The sequence below is a fragment of the Epargyreus clarus genome, unplaced genomic scaffold (genome assembly GCF_041222505.1).
Source record: "Epargyreus clarus isolate Ecla_fem2 unplaced genomic scaffold, WU_Ecla_fem_2.2 ptg000016l, whole genome shotgun sequence".
Lineage (NCBI taxonomy): Eukaryota > Metazoa > Arthropoda > Insecta > Lepidoptera > Hesperiidae > Epargyreus > Epargyreus clarus.
The window spans coordinates 1,850,979-1,872,236 of NW_027332224.1; the positions used below are offsets into that span (position 1 = coordinate 1,850,979).

The following is a 21,258-nucleotide window of genomic DNA, read 5'->3' on the forward strand; positions in this document are numbered from 1 at the left end:
ACAATATACTCCAACATGACAGTTGCGAAGGCCACGTATTATAGCAGTGAGCTAGTGATGTGACAAAGGTACCATTACCATATATCCAGTATTATGTTAACTCACACCCAGCAGCTAGTGATGTGACATGGGTACCATTACTACTATTGTTATATACCTTGGACCCAGCAGTGGTCTAGTGATGTGACAACGGTACCATTACCTAATTAATTTACATCCATTATTGTTTTGGCTTACTCACAGCAGCCAGTGATGTGACATAGGTACCATTGCCTTACAAGATCTGCTATTGTAGCTTAGACTAGTGATGTGCCACTGTGGTACATCAGAACATCCCTTTAGCCCTGCAGTCCGCTGCAAACTTCCTAACGTGTACAATATACTCCAACATGACAGTCGCGAAGGCCGCATCGAGGACGAATTGTGGAATTTTACCTGAAAACCAAAAGAAAAATACATATTTACACTAAAATACTAACAAAAAGCAGCAATGATAGCCTAGTAGTTGTAAAAGGTGGTAGAAACCTTTGTGGTTCGACTCCGGCGGCACTACCGCCACACCTATTTCTGTTATAACAGCAGTGTTAAGCGCTGCTGTGTTCCGGTTTGAAGGGTGTGGTAAGGGAGACATATTTATCCGAGGCGTTCCAGCTTAGTCCATAGTAGCGGCGCATCTGTGGTCGACCTCAGGTAGGATATCTAATCCTATCTGTGGTTGATTACAGATGTCCATGGGCGGCAGGAGCCACTTACCATCAGGTGGACTGTATGCTCGTTTGCTACTATTATATTGTAAAAAAAAGTAAGTCACATGAATTTCTTGATTTTTAGGGTTCCGTACTCAAAGGGTAAAAACGGAACCATATTACTAAACCTGTACTCCTGTCCGTCGGCCCCATAGGACTTTAGTTCTGTCCGAGATTCAAGTCCCAGGCAAGCACCTCTGATTTCTCAAAGTTATGTGCGTATTACATATTAATTACTAGTATTTGCCCGCGGCTTCGCCCGCGCTTAAAAGAAAATAATATAACATACTAACTTACATAAAACTGTAAATTCGTACCTTCAACTTTGCTAAAGATCATCACTTGATCAAATGCATAGTTTACGATTCAATCCTTACTAATATCGATTAAAATAATCGATGTTTTGGGTCCAAAAGATCGATTCTCCGATTAATCGATCTTAGATCGCCATCCCTAGTTCCTTTGGGATTTCCGGGATAAAAACTATCCTATGTCCTTTCTCGGGTCTCAGACTATCTTTGTACAAAATTTCATTAAAATCGGTTCAGTGGTTTGGGCGTGAAGAAAAGACAACCAGACAGACAGACAGACAGACAGACAGACAGAGTTACTTTCGGATTTATAATATTAGTAAGGATCACTTGCTAAACGGTGAAGGAAAACATCGTGAGGAAACCTGCATACCTGAGAGATTTATAAAAAAAATATCTCAAAGGTATGTGAAGTCTCCCAACACGCACTTGTCCAGCGCGGTGGACTATGGCCTAATCCTTCTCATTATGAGAGGAGACCCGTGCCCAGCAGTGGGACAGTACTGGGATGATGATGATGATGATGAAGAAAACACCATACCCTTGAGATCACAGCACATGAGCCACTGGAAGACTGTCGTCTCCTCAATCTTGCCTCCAGCGGTCTGTATCTTCTTTGGCTTGAGACACCAGCATCCCACTTTGTTATGACCTCTGGAACCAAAAAAATATTTTTTACATGTATGTCATTATTAAATAGGCTAACATATTATTTTAAAGGTGGTAGAACCCTTTGTGGTTCGACTCCAGCAGCACCACCGTCACACCTATTTCTGTAGCGTAACACAGCAGTGTTAGGCGCTGCTGTGTTCTGGTTTGAAGGGTGTGGTAAGAGAGACATATTTGTCGCGGGGCGTTCCAGCTTAGTCCTTTGAGGTAGCGGCGCATCTGTGTCCGACCTCTAGGAACCTCTAATTCTATCTGGGGTTGATTACAGATGTTCATACGGCTGTAGCTTACCATCAGGTGGACTGCATGCTCGTCTGCTACTCCTATATTATAAAAATAACCAGGTCTCACCTGACCATCCCCCTGTGCGGCGGGTACCCCGGCACCTCAACACTGACACCGGAGCTGATGTAGCAGTAGGGCTCCGCTGCCGTCTCCCGACCCTCGCGTGTCAGCGCGGCCAGGCGGCGGAGGATCACGAAGTCCCGGGGGGAGATGATGCCCCGGCCTCCGCCCGCTGTCACCTGGTAGGAGAGGTCGATGTTTGGGGCTACCTCCTGGAATACAAACATAAAATTATGACATTTCTATTCAGTGACTTCACTGGTGTTGCGCGTAAAGTGTGGATATATATGTTTGTCTCTTTCTACGTAACGCCTCAACTTTTCGTGTTACACTTGATTTTACTCCTCATAAAATTTCCGTACCGGGCCTTATAACTCAAATCGTTTCTTAAGGAGTAAACTCCAAAAAATGAGGGTCTATACTCTGAATACGTTTAATTTATAAAACCTTTTGCTTTTTTTATAGTTTAACCTAACGATTAGACAGACGTGCTACCTGATGGAAAGCAGTCACCGTCGCCTATGGACATTTGCAACACCAGAGGAGTCGCCAATGCATCGCCGGCTTTGTATGAGAGTTCTTTTATTGTATTTCAAAGTGACTATATTTAAAAAAAACAAGACAAGTGGATTCACTAAATATATCCTGGCTCAATATATTAAAAGACATGACATGATTTTTGTAAATATACAGGGTGAATTTTTCGAATAGGCCTTCAGGGCCAAATCCGAAACTATAAGGATTAGCGAAAAATGCTGAAAGGAGTTACGAGGCCGATTTTGACAAAAAATAAATTTGTATAATTTCATCATCGAATGAGATCAATTTGAAAAAAATACACCCTATATTATTCTACTATCGGATTGTGTAGCTTATAGGGATCAATTTCTGGGAAATAATGATGTTCCAAGGATATATCGTTTTTTTATATATTGTATTTTTTGAAATCTAAGCGTTTTAGCTTTTAGCACTTGTAAATAAAGCACTTAACATAACACTGAGAAATAGCCGTAAAACATAATAATTATATTGAATTTAAAATGTGGTACTGATGATTTTATTAAATAATAATATATTGAAAGATGAACTACGCTTACGACTTTATTCAAGAGTGATCTATCTTTATGCTTTCACGAAACACACCAGCAAACTGACATTCTCCGCTCCGCACACACGTAATTCAATGTTACAAAAATTACTTCCGTCTTTAAATTGTAATAACTTTTAATAGAGTAGATCGATTTGAATGAAATGAAGAGTAAATGTTAAATCAAGGTACGGACTATAAATATATTGTTAATTAGCTGACCTGGCAAACGTTTTATTGCCATATAAATAAAAAAAATGTTAAGGGTGAACAATCCTTATCACTAAAATAGATAGAATATTTGAAACTGCGATGGTAGCAAAGTCTGCCGAATCCAATGTGAAACATTCCAAAATCAACAACTACTTACGAATTAAAAAATAATTAAAAAAACCTTTTCCCACGGAGTAAATTGTGAATCTAAACCATTCTCAAGTCCCCTTAAACACACACAACAAAATTCATCAAAATCAGTCCAGTGGTTTAGGAGGAGTTCAGTGACATACACACGCACATAAGAAATATATATATAAAGATTCATTGAATTCAATTTAGTAGTTTTGGCGGGATTCGATTTCAAACACACAGACAAACATGCAGACAAAAAAAATTAAAAATGAGAGAAATGTATGGACACACAAAACTTACATTCTTAGTACATTTATAGATGTTTAAAGTGAGGCCTACCTTGATCAGCTCACTCTTCAGTATAGTCGGGTTCCACTCAGGCAACTTGGTGATATTATCTTTGAACTCTTCGTAGAGGAACTTCGCTGGACAGTCCACCATACCCTGGAATCATACATAACCTCTAGTTAAGAGTATAACCACTGATTTACTACTGACTGACTGAAGGACTCAATAGTTCTTCAATGTTAATTACTTAATAAAAATACCTTTAGGCCCCTTCACATGATACGACACGACTTAACACGATACTAGACGACACAACGTATATCGTATCGTGGGGTTCGACTCCGGCGGCACCACCGCCACACCTATTTCTACCTCATAACAGCAGTGTTAAACGCTACTGTGTTCTAGTTTAGAAGATCTTTTACAGAAGACATACTTATCCGAAGCGTTCCAGCTTAGTCCTCAGGGGTAGCGGCGCATCTGTGGCCGACCTCTGGTCGGAATATCTAATCCTATTTGGGGTTGATTACAGAGGTCCATGGGCGGCAGTTGCCACTTACCATCAGGTGGACTGCATGCTCGCCTGCCACTCACCGTGAACCTGTAGACCTTGCCGAACTGCTCGGTCTGCCTGGACTCCACCACGTCACCCCTCTGCTGGCCGCGCTTCTCCAGCCTCCAGTTCGGCAGGTTGATGGTCCGCCAGGCGCTCTGCATGCTCTCCTCAGCTAAGTGGATGTACTCTTCTATCTGTGGACAATGTTTTGCTATGAGAGTTAGGTGAGAAATGTGTGCAATGCAGTTCGTCTGATGGTTTCGTCAGATAGTGCTGGTGGTGTTGAAAAGATAGGTAGTACGCTACTTCCCATCGAAAGATACGACGATGACGCGATTTGATAATTTGACTGATTTAGGCCGATTATTAATTACTCGTTTTATGGGTATGGCGTTGTTGATAGGGACTTCTGTAATCGAGTCTAACCACCATTAACAAACAATAAAGACCTGGAATTTCTGGAATCTTATCACAATCTCTTAAAGAACCGACTATTGCCAAAAATCTGGAATTTTCCAGACTTTTCTTTAGAACCTGATCAACTTGGAATTGGCCTGCAATTTTTCCGGCCTTTACCCTTCCTACCCTCTATCACCACTCACAGTAAGCCACTCGGCGTGGAACTCAGCCTCCTCCTGCCGGTTGAACAGCGCCCGCATCCAGCTGGCCAGCGAGAAGCCGCGCTTACTCCAGCTGGCAAGCTTCGCATCCAGCTCCGCCTCCGTCTGCACCGTCTCCAGCTCTTTCAAATGGTTGGCTACTTCCTCCTCATCGAAGGATTCGGTTGACGCTGATGACGCCATTTTGAATATTGGCAGATTTTAAGAAATTTTAATTTGTTTATGTTATTTTTTCGAATGATTTTAACTTTTTTGGTGCACTTAAATGGATTGTCAATTTATTTATTTTTAACGATATTTTTTTGCTTTTTGATTAGTTAATAAAATTATTTAAAACTTGAAAATGATTTTATAAAAAATAATCTATGATATATTTTTATCCGTTTTTTTAACAGTTAGTAAAATGTGTTTTCAATCACTGTTTTATTATTTACAAGTTTCAATCAATCTGATTGGCTGCAAAAATAAAGTCACTTGATTTTATTTTACTAGTACCAGTAAGATCAACAAAAAATAACCACAAATTTATTTTTTACTAGTGTTTACGATTGTAAATATTTATGTCAGAGTTGTAATTTTATTTTGTCGTTAGTGCAATTGTTTGAACAGATCAACAACTTGATTTTAATTTTTTGGTGTCGGGTAAAAATTGCAAAAAATAATTCAATCCGCAAAATTACGTTTAACTAGTTCCACAATCGAAAAACAATTGCCGCGTAATTTTAGCGCGACAACAAGTTCTATAAAACTGCGTAATTTTTATACTTTAAAACGTTAGAGACACGACCGACTGCCACGGCGATCGCGACGATACTGAATTGAACTCTGCACTTAAATTGATCGACGATTACAATTATGTGATTGATTCATAACGTTACACACACATGTATACATGTAGTAGGATAGTTCTAAAATAGATCATATTTTAATATGACTAACATTAAGTTTGTGCTTCGTTTGTAGAATTAATTAAATCTTTTTCTTTGTCGGATTTTTACACAAAAACAGAGAGCTACCTTCGTAAATGACAATTAAACGATTTTTGAAGTGAAATCTTCTTTAGCAGCGTTATGAACTTTTTGTGAATGACAGGTGGCCTGATCGAAAATTCGTAAGACAGCAAAGCAAACTGCAAAAGTCAAGTCCGGTGTCAGTGAAGGAGTTATAGGATAATATAAACGAACTTGCAGGATTAATCACGATATACTTGGAATCTGTACACTACATTATACATATACTTGACAGAGATTGATCAAAACAAAGAGTGACACATAATCTTTTTTTTTTTTTTTATAATATAAGAGTAGCAGACGAGCATGCAGTCCACCTGATGGTAAGTGGCTCCTGCCGCCCATGGACATCTGTAATCAACCCCAGATAGGATTAGATATTCCTACCTGAGGTCGGCCACAGATGCGCCGCTACCCCTGAGGACTAAGCTGGAACGCCTCGGAAAAGTCTGTCTCCCTTACCACACCCTTCAAACCGGAACACAGCAGCGCTTAACACTGCTGTTATTAGGTAGAAATAGGTGTGGCGGTGGTGCCGCCGGAGTCGAACCACAAAGGGTTCTACCACCTTTAAAATAAATATTTAAAAGTAAATTAATTAACATTGAGTATATATGTATCTTCAACAGTCGGCATAGAAAAATATGTCAATGGCCTCAAAGTCAATGGGTGTCAGTTTACTTTTTTATATATTATATTTTATTATTCAAGTCCGGTTTCGAAAGTTTTCACTCCTGCCGGCACTCTCGGCACCCGTTGATTTTTTTTCAGTTTTATTAATTTTATCCTGGACGTTTCATAATATTCCGTTATTAACAATATTCAAGTATACAAACACATTATTGACGTAACCTTTGATACTTATTAATCACTTTGTTTATTTGTTATTATAACTAAGACTTGTAAACAAAATGTAACTACTGTAGCTAGAACCAAATTCCGACTATAATTTAATCTTATAACGCTGGCATATGATTTGTTTGAGAGTAATCTTATATATAAAATTATCGTGTCACAATGTTAGTTACCGTACTCCTCCGAAACGGCTTTACCGATTTTCATCAAATTTTATATGCATATTCAGTAGGTTTGAGAATCGGCTAATATCGATTTTTCATACCCCTAACTGATAAAGGTTATTCACCATTAACATTTTTTTATTTATATGGCAACGCAACGTTTGCCGGGTCAGCTAGTTTTTGATATAATTATAAGAGTAATTTTTGATTTACATCTTCCGAAGCGGTGGTAGTTTATTGACTTTCAAAATTGCTCTATGTGAATCAGTTTTGAATGAGGATTTGGAAAGATTTGGCTTCCTGGTTAGAATTAACGAAATACCCACTTCTTTTATTTTGGAAAATTAACCCAACGGGGGTAAAATAAGGGTTTAAATTTTGTCTTTTATATTTTAGGTACAGTGTGTGACCAATTCGTATTTTTTACTGATTTTTTTATCTGATTTTTTGTCTGACACGTTCATAGCACGGTCATGGTATAGCACGGTGTAATGCACAGACTCCTTTAATCCTACGACGCAACTACATCTGGCCTTCATGCTATGCGGATTAATCGTTAATCCTTCATTGGTGGTCAATTGACCTTAATTAAGATGTTAATAGGTTCCACAAATGGTCTATATTTGCATCTATCTGAAATACAGGTCAAAGATAGGACCAAATGATTAAATTGAAGGTAGAACGTGTAGAACCCTGTGTTGCCACAAAGGGTGTGACGACCCGCGTGGCGGAGCGGTCACCATACCGGTCTGACGCGCAAAGGGTCCCGGGTTCGATCCCCGGCCAGACTGATATCTAAATGATGAATTTAGATTTCTATTTCTGGGTCTGGGTGTTTGTGTATTTGTCTATGTGTGTCCATGGCACCCACGACACAGGAAATCCTAGTGTGGGGCTGTGAGTGTATATAAAAAAAAGGGTTCTTTCTACACGTTCTAAATACCTATTTCTGCCTCATAGCTGCAGTGTGAAGCGCTGCTGCGTTCTGGTCTGAAGGGTGTGGTGAGGAAGACACACGTATCCAAGGCGTTTCAACTTAGTTCTCAAGAATAACACCCTTACCACACACTTCAAAGAGGAATATAGGAGTGCTAAATATATTGTTAATAATCAGAAAAAGGTGTGGAGGTGTTGCCTTCAGCGTCAATACACGAAGAGTTCTACCAGTTTTAACTAAATCCAGTTCACCGTGGACTCTCTGCGCTCGGCGTTGGCTGCAAACCGGGTGTCAGAAGCGCTGGTCCCAGTAATATCATCACTACTCTGGTACACTCAAAAAACATCGATCTTCTACGCAATGCCAACCACCAGCAGTTGAGTATGACGTTGCACTCATCACCAGATTCCAAAGTCACACCACGACTCTAATATTCCCTACCTGCTCGTTGCACCCAAAACTGAACTTCTTACCCCAACTTCCACGAACAAACCAGTCAATAACTCATCATCATACCTGGTCGTGGGTGAGTATAGGTGGCTGGTAGAGCCGCGGCGGCGCGGGTGTACCCTCGGGCGTTTCGACCGGTGAGAACCAGTTCACGGTGGCCTCTCCACGCTCGGCACTCTCTAAGGGCTGGGGTTCAGTGGAGCTGGTGACGTGTTGTAGGTATGTATCACATCATCACTACACTGATGTACTCACGTACCTGCTCGTTGCCCCTCCTCAGCACCCCAATGCACTCAAAACGGCACTTCTAACCCCAACTTCCCTTAACAAACGAGTCAACATAAACTAATTTTCTTGCACTCTCGTCTGAACTTCTTACCTGGTCGTTGCCCATCCTTAGCACCCCATCGCACTCAAAACGGCACTCCTAACCCCAACTTCCCCTAACAAACCAGTCAACATAAAGTTGCAAACATCATACCTGGTCGTGAGTGAGTATAGGTGACTGGTAGAGCCGCGGCGGCGCGGGTGTACCCTCCGGTGTGTCAACCGGTGAGAACCAGTTCACGGTGGACTCTCCACGCTCAGCGCTAGCTGCACGGCCAGGGCTCAAGAGTGGTTGGCGCTCTGATGCACTATGCTGAGCTGGGGATAAACATATAAAGTATACGATAGACATACTGCCTCTAAGAATGTATCTTAAAAATAATTCAAGAATGGGTTGCACCATGTAAGTTACAATCAAAATGATGTTTAAACTCTTTAACTAACATTTAACGTTATCTTATATATATAATTCTCGTGTCACAATGTTAGTTACCGTACTCCTCCGAAATGGCTTTACCGATTTTCATCTAATTTTATATGCATATTCAGTAGGTCTGAGAATGGTTTACTATCTATTTTTCATGCCAAGTGATAAGGGTTGTTCACCCTTAACATTATTTTATTTATATGGCAACACAACTGTTTTAAATAAGTAAATATTATAATCTTTATATCCAAAAAGTATTGTTATAGGTTACTAAACTTGAAGTTGAAGAAATAAAGATGTGTCTGACCTATGAAAATAAGATTTTATTATTTAAAGTATTTCACGATCCTATATTTTAACAACAACGTTTTCCGGGTCAGTTGGTGTTTTTATAAACTTTCGTATCTGTTAAATTCTACTTAAAATCATGTGACAGTGATAGAATGACGTTAATGAGGAATAACTTGTTGCAACTTTAGTATGCACTTAGTGCTTTTTTGTGGATGTGGGTATTGGTGGGTCCGACGCCATAACGCATGTGGTTTCATCATTCTATATCGAAATGGATCAACAAACGTAAATTAGGCAGTATCTTAAATACATCATCAAAAAAAGTCCTAAAAGTATCTCATAAATATAGTTTGCCACTCACCTATAGCCTCTATGATCTGCTTCGCCTGCAGCTCCTGGGGTAGCACCCTGAAGTCCAGGAACCAGGCCTCTCCCCAGGATATCGTGAAGGAGGTCAGGATGAGGAAGACTTGGTACACCGGCTGAGAGGCGTTCGGCCACTGTAGACAAGATTTTGTTTTATAATATAGGAGTAGCAGACGAGCATGCAGTCCACCTGATGTTGAGTGGGTACTGCCGCCCATGGACATCTGCGACTAACCCCAGATAAGATTACATTCCTATTTGTGGTCAGTTACAGATGCGCTGCTACCCTTGAGGACTAAGCTGGAACGCCTCGGAATAGTCTGTCTCCCTTACCACACCCTTCAAACAATAACAAAGCAGCGCTTAACACTGCTGTTATTAGGCAGAAATAGTAGTGACTGTGGTGCCGCCAGAGTCGAACTACAGAGGATTGTACCCACCTTTAAATTTATTTATATATCTTCACAGCTTCTTGCATTTATATCTAATACTTCATATTAAAGTAATAGCCACAAAATGGAATTACATTTTACGTTATAAATACAGTCACTAATGTATAGTCCGTGTAAAACTGCCAGTCCGCTCTGAATATAGAAATGAATCGCGTCGCCATAGCAAATTGTATGACTACACCTGCTCGCAACAACTTCAGTGCGGACTAGCAGTTTGACGTGGACTATAATTTTGTAATTGCTTTGATTGATGTTTGATTATACAAAATTTGATTATTTGTACAATACTTACATCAAATACAAACACCTTTGCTATTAGGAAGGCACATGTTCCACCTGTAGACAGCTGAAAAATAAATTAAAGTTTAGAAAAAATCGCCAAATTATACTAAAGAATGTAAAACAAGTGATATTTTTTATAAAGCAAACGAGCATAAGCACCTGATGGTAAGTGGCTACGGTCAATGGACGTTTTTAATTAACCACAGATAAAATTTTATTCCTATCTGAGTTTGGCCATATAATGCCTCCTCTCCTGAGGACTAAGTTGGAATGCCTAGGAGAAGTATGTCTCCCTTACCACACCCTTCAAACCGGAACACAGCAGCGCTAACACTGCTGTTATAACAGAAATAGGTGTGGCGGTGATGCTTCCCGAGTCAAATCAGTGAGGGCTTTACCACCTTCAAAAATTGTACCTTTTATTCGGAAAATAAAAAGGGCCCTACGCTTCTTTGTTTCACAAGGGCCTTCACATCTCTAAATCTGGCTCTGATCACAAATATATGATTATAGGATGTCTGCTTAGAGTTTGAAGGTGGTAGAACCCTGTGTGGTTCGACTCCGGCGGCACCACCGCCACACCTATTTCTACCTAATAACAGCAGTGTTAGGCGCTGCTGTGTTCCGGTTTGAAGGGTGTGGTAAGGGAGACAGACTTTTCCGAGGCATTCCAGCTTAGTCCTCAGGGGTAACGCATCTGTGGCCGACCTCAGGTAGGAATATCTAATCCTATCTGGCGTTGATTACAGTTGTCCATGGGCGGCAGTAGCTTACCATCAGGTGGGCTGCATGCTCATCTGCTACTCCTATATCATAAAAAAAAGGTGTATAAGGATACTCACCGCTATAATACTCCAATTATTAATATATAATATAGCGTAGAACAACAATAGAAATGTAAATCTTATCACAGCCACGAGAACTATGTCGAATAGAGACGTCTTTATGTTGTAATGAATTATCTCCCTTGTGAATATTTGTTCTAGAGTTTCACCGCGCATCTGAAACAATAATTATAGTTTAAAAACTAAAAACCACGTTAATATCGCACAAGGAAGATCGTTAATCCTGATTCCTGATGATCCTGATGAGGTGAATGGGATAAAATTATTAAAATCGTGTATTGTCATCAGTTCTTGATTTGTTGAAAATTTTAAATTAATCGGACCGTTCAAAGTGGGTAAAAATCGAGTTCAAAGATTCCGTTACACACATACAGGTCAAGCTAATAAAAGCGTGGTAAAAACACATTGTTTATCAATTTATCATCATCATCATCATCTACAACAAAATAACATTTATGATAATTATCAGTAGCTTATATGACAAATTATCTACATATTTCTATCAAGTTGTTGTTTTATTGTTGATTTACATTCAAAAGTAGCAAAGTGCATGCACTCCACCAGATAGTAAGTGGCTACAACAGCCCATGGACATCTGTAATCAATCCCAGATAAGATCAGATTCTTACCTGAGGTCGGCCACAGATGCGCCGCTACCCCTGAGGACAAGTTGGACTGCCTCGGACAAGTATGTCTCCCTTACCACACCTCTATCTAAGTAAAAGTTACAGTAAAACTATCTAACTAAAAACTATCCTATGTCGTTTCTCGGGTCTCAGACAGGTTTAGGCGTGAAGAAGAGACAACCAGACAGACAGACAGAGTTCTTTTCGAATTTCTAACATTAGTAAGGATTATGGTTCAACAGATAGATTCCTGTGATGGACAGACAGACTCCAATGTTTTTTTTGGCTTAGGAATAGGGTTCCGTTTTTATCTTTTGGATACATAACGCTAAGAAAAGAAACTTGCACTTACCATAACACATATAAGCCACATAAGACTAGTGAATAGTATGTCGAAAGTGACAAACAGGCAGAAGAACCGTCTGACAGTGGACATCTTGCCTTGAGGCCTGTGCCCCGCCACGAGGTCATCCGACACTAGGTTCAGTGATTGAGAATGTGCTGGAATGACAAACAATTAATTAGTAAGAAGTAAAGTAGTAAGTCAATATTTTAGTTTGTAGCAGCCTCTAGTTCACCAGAGGTAAGTCAGTATAGTCCGCTCCAAACTGCTAGTCCACTCTGAAGTTGTTGCGAGCGGGTGTAGTCATACAATTTGCTTTGGCGTTTCATTTCTATATTCAGAGCGTACTTGCAGTTTTACGCGGACTATAATAGACATTTTTTTTGTTTAAAATTAAAATAGATCCTTTATTATAGTGATTTATTCAACAATATTTACTACGCTAAATAATCTATATAATAACAATAAAAATATAATACCTACTAATTAAATTAAAAATTAACTAATATTAAAAAAATAAATTAAACTTATAAGATAAAGATGTCATCCAATTCTCCAACTTGTGGCATAGTGCCCATAACGCTGGCAGCGTAAATCCATGAGTTATTGTACAATTGTTACTTACAAGAACTTAACCTTGTTGTTGACAGTATGGACTATACCACCTATATGATATAATCAATGTCAAATTAAAATTGACAGAAAAAGTATGGTTCCTCGGAGGAGGGACCACCAAAGGCAGCCACGTTTGGATGGAAGGTTGTGGATCCCAGGTGACATACATATGGAATAATCTTTACCCTTAGAATGGCAACCCAATGGCCAACTTGTTACATTTTTCTATACTAATATTATAAAGAGGAAAACTTTGTTTGTTTGTTTGATTGTAATGAATAGGCTCAAACTACCGGGCCGATTTTAAAAATACTTTCACCATTCGAAAGCTACATTATCCACGAGTAACATAGGCTATATTTTATATGAAATATATTTGATAAATAGATTTTGAGGCGGTACAAAGTTTGCCGGGTCAGCTAGTTTTAAATATTAAAAATGCAAATAAGCATGCAGTCATCGCACAAGTGGCTACAGCCACCCATGGACATCTGTTAAGCTAAGATTAGATTCCTGCCTGAGGTTAGCCACAGCTGCATTATCCCTTAGGACTAGATTCAGACTCCTCGGATAAGCATATCTGCCTTACGACACCTTTCAGAATGAAACACAGCTGCGCTTATCACAGTTACTGAGAGTAGTGCCTCCTGAGTTGAAACACAAAGGTCCACCACCTTCAAAGCCCTCCAAAAGGTTTACCAACTATTATCCTATCTTAATAATCTGGACTAAAACTACTTGAAGGTGGCAGAACCCTTTGTGGTTCAAGTCCGGCGGCACCATCGCCACACCTGTTTCTACCTAATAACAGCAGTGTTAGGCGCTGCTGTGTTCCGGTTTGAAGGGTGTGGTAAGGGAGATATACTTTTCCGAGGCGTTCCAGCTTAGTCCTCAGGGGTAGCGGCGCATCTGTGGCCGACCTCAGGAATATCTAATCCTATCTGGGGTTGATTACAGCCCATGTCCATGGGCGGCAGTAGCCACTTACCATCAGGTGGACTGCATGCTCGTCTGCTATTCCGATAATATAAAAAAAAATAAACTTGAAATGAAAATAATAGTAAATAAACATAATTATATACTCACAAAAAGTCCTATAATGTGGATTCGTACTACTGAGTAGTGACTCAGCCGCTTCCCTTATGTGGTGGTCAGCCATTTTGATCTGTAATCAATTTGAAACATTATTTGTAAACAAACATTGTTTGTATTGTATATTGAACTTATCTTGTTTGTTCGTGAGATAATTCATTTTGTCATTAACCATATTGTTAGATATTAAGTTTCTATTTATGGCAACACTTGAATAAGGATTTATTTCTTCATCAATGCATTACTGTCCCACTGCTGGGCACGGGTCTCCTCTCAGAATGAGAAGGATTAGGCCATAGTCCACCGCGCTGGTCAAGTGCGTATTGGTAGACTTCACACACCTTTGAGATTGTTTTTTAATATAAGTCTCTCAGGTTGCAGGTTTCCTCACGATGTTTTCCTTCACCGCTTAGCAATTGATAATTAATTTCTAATACGCACATAACTTTGAAAAATCAGAGGTGGGTGCCTGGGATTTGAACCTCGGACACCTCGATCGAGAGGCTGAGTTTCTTAACCACTAGGCTATCACTGAATAAGGATTTATTTAAATAATAAAATTTAGATTGATAATTCATGTTTAATAATAGAGTCCGTGCCAAACTTCTAGTCCACTCTGTTGTTGTTGCACGCAGGAGTAGTCAGAGAGCCAATGCGGTCAAACACAACTACAAGCATATAGTCTGCAGCAACAGTAAGGGCAAACTATCGCAGCTATGAACCTTCGGGCGAGAGCTGGCAGCAGGGAGTACCGGGGGGTTCATAGCACCCACAGCACAGGAAATCCTAGCGTGAGGCTGTGATTATAGAAAGTGTTTTTTAGCTTCTCCAGGGATTAAACTCGGAACACACTATCAGACCAGGATAGTGATAATGCCCACATGCAGGACATTGACATATTGATAGCCCTGCACTAATATTAAGGGTCTTTTTCCTGTTATGCCAGTCTGGTGCAGGAAAAGGCCCTTATTCATCTATCATTTATATTATACATATTATGTACTGATTTTAGACTAACATTCAGATCGCGGAATTCAGACATTTTATTATGTAACAGGTACTCACAATATGCGTTTTTTATTTCCGATATTTCGACCCGGTTACATGGATCATGGTCACGGCGAAACTATGCCAGTGGTTAGTTTATGCAAGTCACAAATAGTACAAAGTACAGTGCATAAGGATACTGTTAGTGTCATGATATGGAACCTAGAAAAGAAAAACGTACTAGACGTAGGGTAGATAGATTAATCTACCACTAGTACTTGTCAACCGTTTCTCTCCTCCACCTCAGTTTCGCCGTGACCATGATCCATGTAACTGGATCAAAATATCGGCAATAAAAAACGCATATTGTGAGTACCTGTTACATAATAAAAATATTATGTACTGCTTAATCACAAGTAGAAGTACTAAGCACTGCTATTCTGGTTTGAAGGCGGTGGTTAAAGACACTTATGAGGCATTCCAGTTTAGTTATCAGGAGCAGCAATGTCTATTGTTGTCTTTAAGTAGGGCTTCATTCAGTTGGTTATAGATGTCCATGGGCAGTACTGGCCTTACTATCAGGTGGATTGCATGCTCATTTTTTTCTTTTTTTTTATATAATATAGGAGTAGCAGACGTGAGACGAACATGCAGTCCACCTGATGGTAAGTTGCTACTGCCGCCCATGGACATCTGTAATCAACCCCAGATAGGATTAGATATTCCCACCTGAGGTCGGCCACAGATGCGCCGCTACCCCTGAGGACTAAGCTGGAACGTCTCGAAAAAGTATGTCTCCCTTACCACACCCTTCAAAATGGAACACAGCAGCGCCAAACACTGCTGTTATTAGGTAGAAATAGGTGTGGTGGTGGTGCCGCCGGAGTCGAACCACAAAGGGTTCTACCACCCCTACAAAAGGTTCTACCACCACTGCATTTAAGAAAAACATAATAATAACAAGCAAAAAAATGATTTTTTATGTTTAAGATTCAAGTTGCTAGTGAGCATGCAGTGCTATAGTTCTACCACCTTCAAAAGACATTTAGCCAATCACAGATGCATTGCCTCCGTAATAACTATTAATACAGAAAGGGAATCTAAAGTTATAAAAAAAATTTAAAGAATAAAAAAACAGGAAGTAAGATTATATGAGACGACCATGACAACCTAATTCTTTCGCAATAGTTATCAATGTGTTACAAAAGATACAAATACGTAAATAATATCAATTTAATAGTTGCATTATTTTGTAAAATATTCATAAAACAACGTATTTTTCATTATTACAACCTACAAAATAAAGGAAAAATCTCGTTAAATAACATTTATAGTAGATGCCTCGTAAATCATTAAGAAATGTTTTTAAAAACAGAAACCATTTTGTTTTTGCAAAACTTTTTTTTTCAAGAATACTAAGGTCATTATACAACAAACAGCCTCTTAATTATATACAGCCAAAACATTAGTTTTCATTATCAAACAAAGACTTACTTGTATAAAAATATTACTTAAACTCTTATAGTTTAACTCTTAAATGCATAACTTCCAAACAAAATGCAAATCGGTGGGTATATCACGCACACATCTCGGTTATCGTTCTATTAATTAACAGAATTATATGAACACTGTTACTGGATATGTTATCAAATTAGTTCCAGTTAGCACTAATCAATCAATCAGTGAACAAAACCAACTGCACTGCACTTCACGGTAATTTCTAAAACAATAAAATTGACTTATCTGACAGACTGGCATTTGGCATACAACGACAGTTGACAAAACAATCGTTCAACGTTCCTTTTAATAACTCTTTACAAAAATTATATAATAAACTGTTATTTATGATCATATCAGGGTCCGTTGATAATAATTATATTTTTTTACAACAAAATACCTACAGTAAAATTTAATATGCCATAGAGAAAAGCAGCGTTTTGAAAAGAAGCTATTTTATTATTTACTCTTTTCTTATTTACTTTACGAGAACGGAACGGAATCTATATTTTGATCCGTTTCACGTACTTTTGATTTTTAATGTAAGATAAGATGTGATATAAAAGAAAGAATATATGAAGTAAGTGGAATAAAATAATGAAATTCAATTTAATTTTAATGATTTTGATACAGTTTATTTAGTATACTTGTGTATTATAGTAACTTCACAAAGCTTAGCTTATCACACAAAATACAATTTCGGTTACACCATACGTATATCTTTGTTTTACAGGTTTTACCCCATTCTACTTAATTGCTTTTACACAATACTATTAGTATTTTAAAATAATAACCACCATATTTACCTTAAACACATCAATTACTAATCTAACATAGTTTCCTCTTACTTACGAGCTGTCTGCGATACGACTAAAAACCGATTAAAAGAGCAGACGTTATCACAGCCTTTTTATAGGGATTTTAGATGCATACTACCCGCAAAATAAGTGTATTTTATTATCAAACTACCTATTTTAATATTATTTTTTCAATAATTGCTGTTAAGACGACAACAATAATATAGAACAGATTTTGAAGGTAGTACAACCTACTGTGGTTCGACTCCGGCAGCACTACCGCCACATCTATTTCTGTCTCATAACAGCAGTGTTAAGCGCTGCTATGTTATGATTTGTAGGGCGTGGTCAAGGAGACATACTTTTCCAAGGCATTCTAGCTTAGTCCTCAGGGGTAGCGGCGTATCTGCGGCCAACCTCAGGTAGGAAACTAAACTTATCTGGGGTTGATTACAGATGTCCATGGGCGGCAGTAGCCACTTACCATCAGGTGGACTGCATGCTCGTCTGCTACTCCTATATTTAAAAAAAAAACAAAACCTGACAGATGCATTGCTTATGCTGGACGACGATGGTCTCTACAAATGTAACTCAGTCATCTACACTGTTGTACGCTAGAAATGGGTGTGGGGGTTGTTTATACCTAACCTGACCATTTTATTTTCGGCTCAAAAGGGGACATTAAGTTTTTCGTCAATTAGCAGGTTTCGTGACAAAAAAATTCCGCATGAAACACTTGCCCTGCAAATATAGCGACTATTACTATGGTGATAAGGGCGAACTCAAGGTCAAAGGTTATCTACACTAATGCTATAAACAGGAAAACTTTGTTTGTTTGTTTTGTTGTAATGAATTGGCTCAAAAACTACTGGACCGATTTTAAAAATTCTTTTACCATTCGAAAGCTACATTATCCACGAGTAACATAGGCTATATTTTATATGAAATATATTTGATAAATAGATTTTAAATAGAGGCGGTACAAAGTTTGCCGGGTCAGCTAGCGTACAATATAGTCTAATGCATTGATCTATAACTAAAGATCCGCCACAAGCGGGCAAAACTTGAAACATACAAAATACGGCAAGTGGTGTAAAACGACTCCAGCCAAGTCCACTGTCCAGTCGCTCTCGCGCGGCGTAGTAATACACACGAATGTCACTGAACACGTTAAACGTCATTATTTTGAATTTAAAGCCTCAAAATGCCTTCTTGTGCAATGCGTAAATGCAAAAATTATGCTCGAAAAAGAAACAAACTTCATGGCATCACCTATCACACGTAAATGAAGAGAAATTATTAAATTTTGTTTATTTTTCGTGTTCGATCCGCCATGATTACGTGAGTAACCAGAAAGAGACAAAGTATGTTTTTGTCAATGAAAGTGATAAAGACGCAAAATGCATGGTCATAGATCAACAGAACTAAAGTGACATTTTATTGAATCTGACGATGTTCATATGTCGTATGTTATAGTTTAAGATCCCACTGCTTCATTTTTATATTAGTGTGTTTTTAGTCAAAATATAACATTTTATGGTTTATTTTAATAAAATAAAATCGATATATGGGAAATTCTGTATCCTAATCTTTAAATTTCCTTCGATACCTGTGGTAAATAATAAAAAATATTACCATAAAATTTATATAGGATAGTATACGGTATTTTAAAATTTCTTTAATTGAATAAATATTTCAATCATTAAGGTCGTATTTCTTCCTTAACCTAAACATAATTTAATAAACAATCTTTGTATAGCCAGAAATTAATCCTCAAAAAAACCACGGTAAAATTAAAATCTTATATATAAAATTCTCATGTCACAATGTTAGTTACTCTGTACCTACTCCTGCGAAACGGCTTTACTGATTTTCACCAAAATTTATACGCATATTCAGTAAGTCTGAGAATTGGCTACTATCTATTTTTCATATCTCTTAAGTGATAAGGGTTGTTCACCCTTAACATTTTTTTATTTATATGGCAACACAATGCTTGCTGGGTCAGCTAGTACATTTATAAAATTTACACAACTTTGCAATTAATGGTCGTGTGTAAAATAAAACTGATAATAATAAACATAGATTAGTAAAGATACTTAGCCACCTTGAAATTGAAATAAGCTACAAACGGCTTAATAGTAAGTTCTTTTTTGAATTCTTGACAAATAAAGACATTTTTAGAGAAAATTTACGAATAAATAACTAATACTGCGTAATTTACATAATAAATAAATAATTATTTCAAATATTTTAGAGACATTTTAGCACGGAGACGTGGCAAAACTTTTTTACGCAACTATTTCAATTCTCAAAACTGGGTACATTTTCTTGTTAGGAGTGAGTAATATTTACTAATCTATGATAATAAATATAAACAATTTTTAAATCGTATATTTTAAACCAGTCGATACATCTGTATAGATACATTCTTTCAAATTATATTTTTATATAATAATAATTTATTTAGTTAAACTGTACTACAACATTTCTAAGTAAACGATGTACTAAAACTATTATCGACAGTTTTGGACATTTTTTACCTTCTGTTCCATTATTTCTTTGTCTTTGACAAGCATGCGGATCAATGGGAAAGCCACCATACGTCCCGTTTTTACGGGACAGTCCCTTTTTTCGATGCTTCGTGCCGTTGTCTCCGAAATGAACCGTTGCAATTGTCAATTAAGTAACAGTAAATAGTATAATTGTGAAAAAAACATGGGGTGCTCCATTTATCAGTTTTCATAAAGCGCCCCACATTTTTTGCACAATTATACTATTTACTGTTCCTTAAATGATACCTATATTGAAAATTATTTTCTACTTTTTAGTTAATTTTATCATAAAAGCGTGTTTTTTATTATTTTTAACTATATTTTTTCAAGTAAAAAGTATTTGACATAAAAAAATCGATGTCCCGTTTTAAGAAAGTAATCATTGGTCACTATATTCCATGGTCAATATTTACGTTTGCGTACACTTGAAACGCAAGGTCAAACGCTAGTTGTCTTTTTTATCACATTGTTCTAATAGCTCTGTCCCTTATAGAACATTTGTCTATGTAGTTAAAGGTAAGTAAATTAAAAAACGTGCATGTGTGCTATCAAAGCAGTTTCGCTCAAGTTTTCTCTTAAGTTAGTGGGCGTATAACGTGTCTAGTATAAAATGTCATTGGTCTAATGAGTGACCTTATAAATCTGATTCATAATTAGATGTCTAAAATTATGAATCAGAATTTAACGAATACTTGTCGCCCTGTTGTTAGACAATCGACAGAACGCGCGGTGTATCGTGATGAAAGCGGTCCGGCAGATCGAATGTTTACGCTATTTCGTAAAAACGGGACATTTTTGAATCCCGCGGTTGACGTTGGGGACAACGGGACGGACAATCGGGACGTCTGGTCACTATATATACACTTAAACCATACTGACTCTATCACCAAGAGCTATCTTTAAATCAGTCTTCAATAGCTTATTGCGAACTGTCTGTACATAAAATATAAACGACATTTAAATATTACGATTTTGAGTGATTTCCCAATCCATAGAAATAATCGTTATGTATTTTTTAATTGCGCTGTGCTGTCAGTCATTCACTAATAAGTTTAATAACACAAAATGCGTATTTTATTCATAGATTAGTAAAGATACTTCGCCGCCTTGAAATTGAATGAAGCCACAAAGGGCTTATTAGTAAGTTATTTTTTTAAATTCTTGACAAATAAAAACATTTTTAGAGAAAATTTACGAATAAATAACTAATACTGCGTAATTTACATAATAAATAAATAATTATTTCAAATATTTTAGGGACATTGTAGCACGGAGACGTGGCAAAACTTTTTTACGCAACTATTTCAATTGTCAAAACTGGTTACGTTTTCTTGTTAGGAGTGAGTAATCTTTACTAATCTATGACATTA

At 37.8% G+C, this 21,258-nt stretch overlaps 1 protein-coding gene across 1 annotated transcript; it reads right to left on the reverse strand.

Annotated features, from left to right (window-relative positions):
* Positions 1-250: 250 nt before the first annotated feature.
* On the reverse strand, positions 251-16,551 carry Start1 (Steroidogenic acute regulatory protein-like). The gene is made up of 12 exons (XM_073081551.1): positions 16,534-16,551; positions 14,047-14,125; positions 12,355-12,503; positions 11,374-11,532; positions 10,542-10,595; positions 9,793-9,931; positions 8,868-9,031; positions 4,389-4,544; positions 3,846-3,950; positions 2,078-2,283; positions 1,599-1,711; positions 251-435 (listed from the first exon to the last, which is right to left on the reverse strand). The coding sequence occupies exons 2-12, from the start codon at positions 14,117-14,119 to the stop codon at positions 326-328; spliced, it is 1,428 nt and encodes a 475-aa protein (XP_072937652.1). The 5' UTR covers positions 14,120-14,125; positions 16,534-16,551; the 3' UTR covers positions 251-325.
* Positions 16,552-21,258: the final 4,707 nt, after the last annotated feature.

Excerpts from the sequence above, each read along its gene's own strand:
- Start1 (XM_073081551.1), bottom strand. The coding sequence starts at position 14,119 with ATGGCTGACCACCACATAAGGGAAGCGGCTGAGTCACTACTCAGTAGT. Across the intron at positions 11,533-12,354 it reads TGTGGCTTATATGTGTTATG|ATGCGCGGTGAAACTCTAGA; the intron begins GTAAGTGCAAGT and ends TTATTGTTTCAG. Across the intron at positions 4,545-8,867 it reads CTATACTCACTCACGACCAG|ATAGAAGAGTACATCCACTT; the intron begins GTATGATGTTTG and ends CATTGTCCACAG.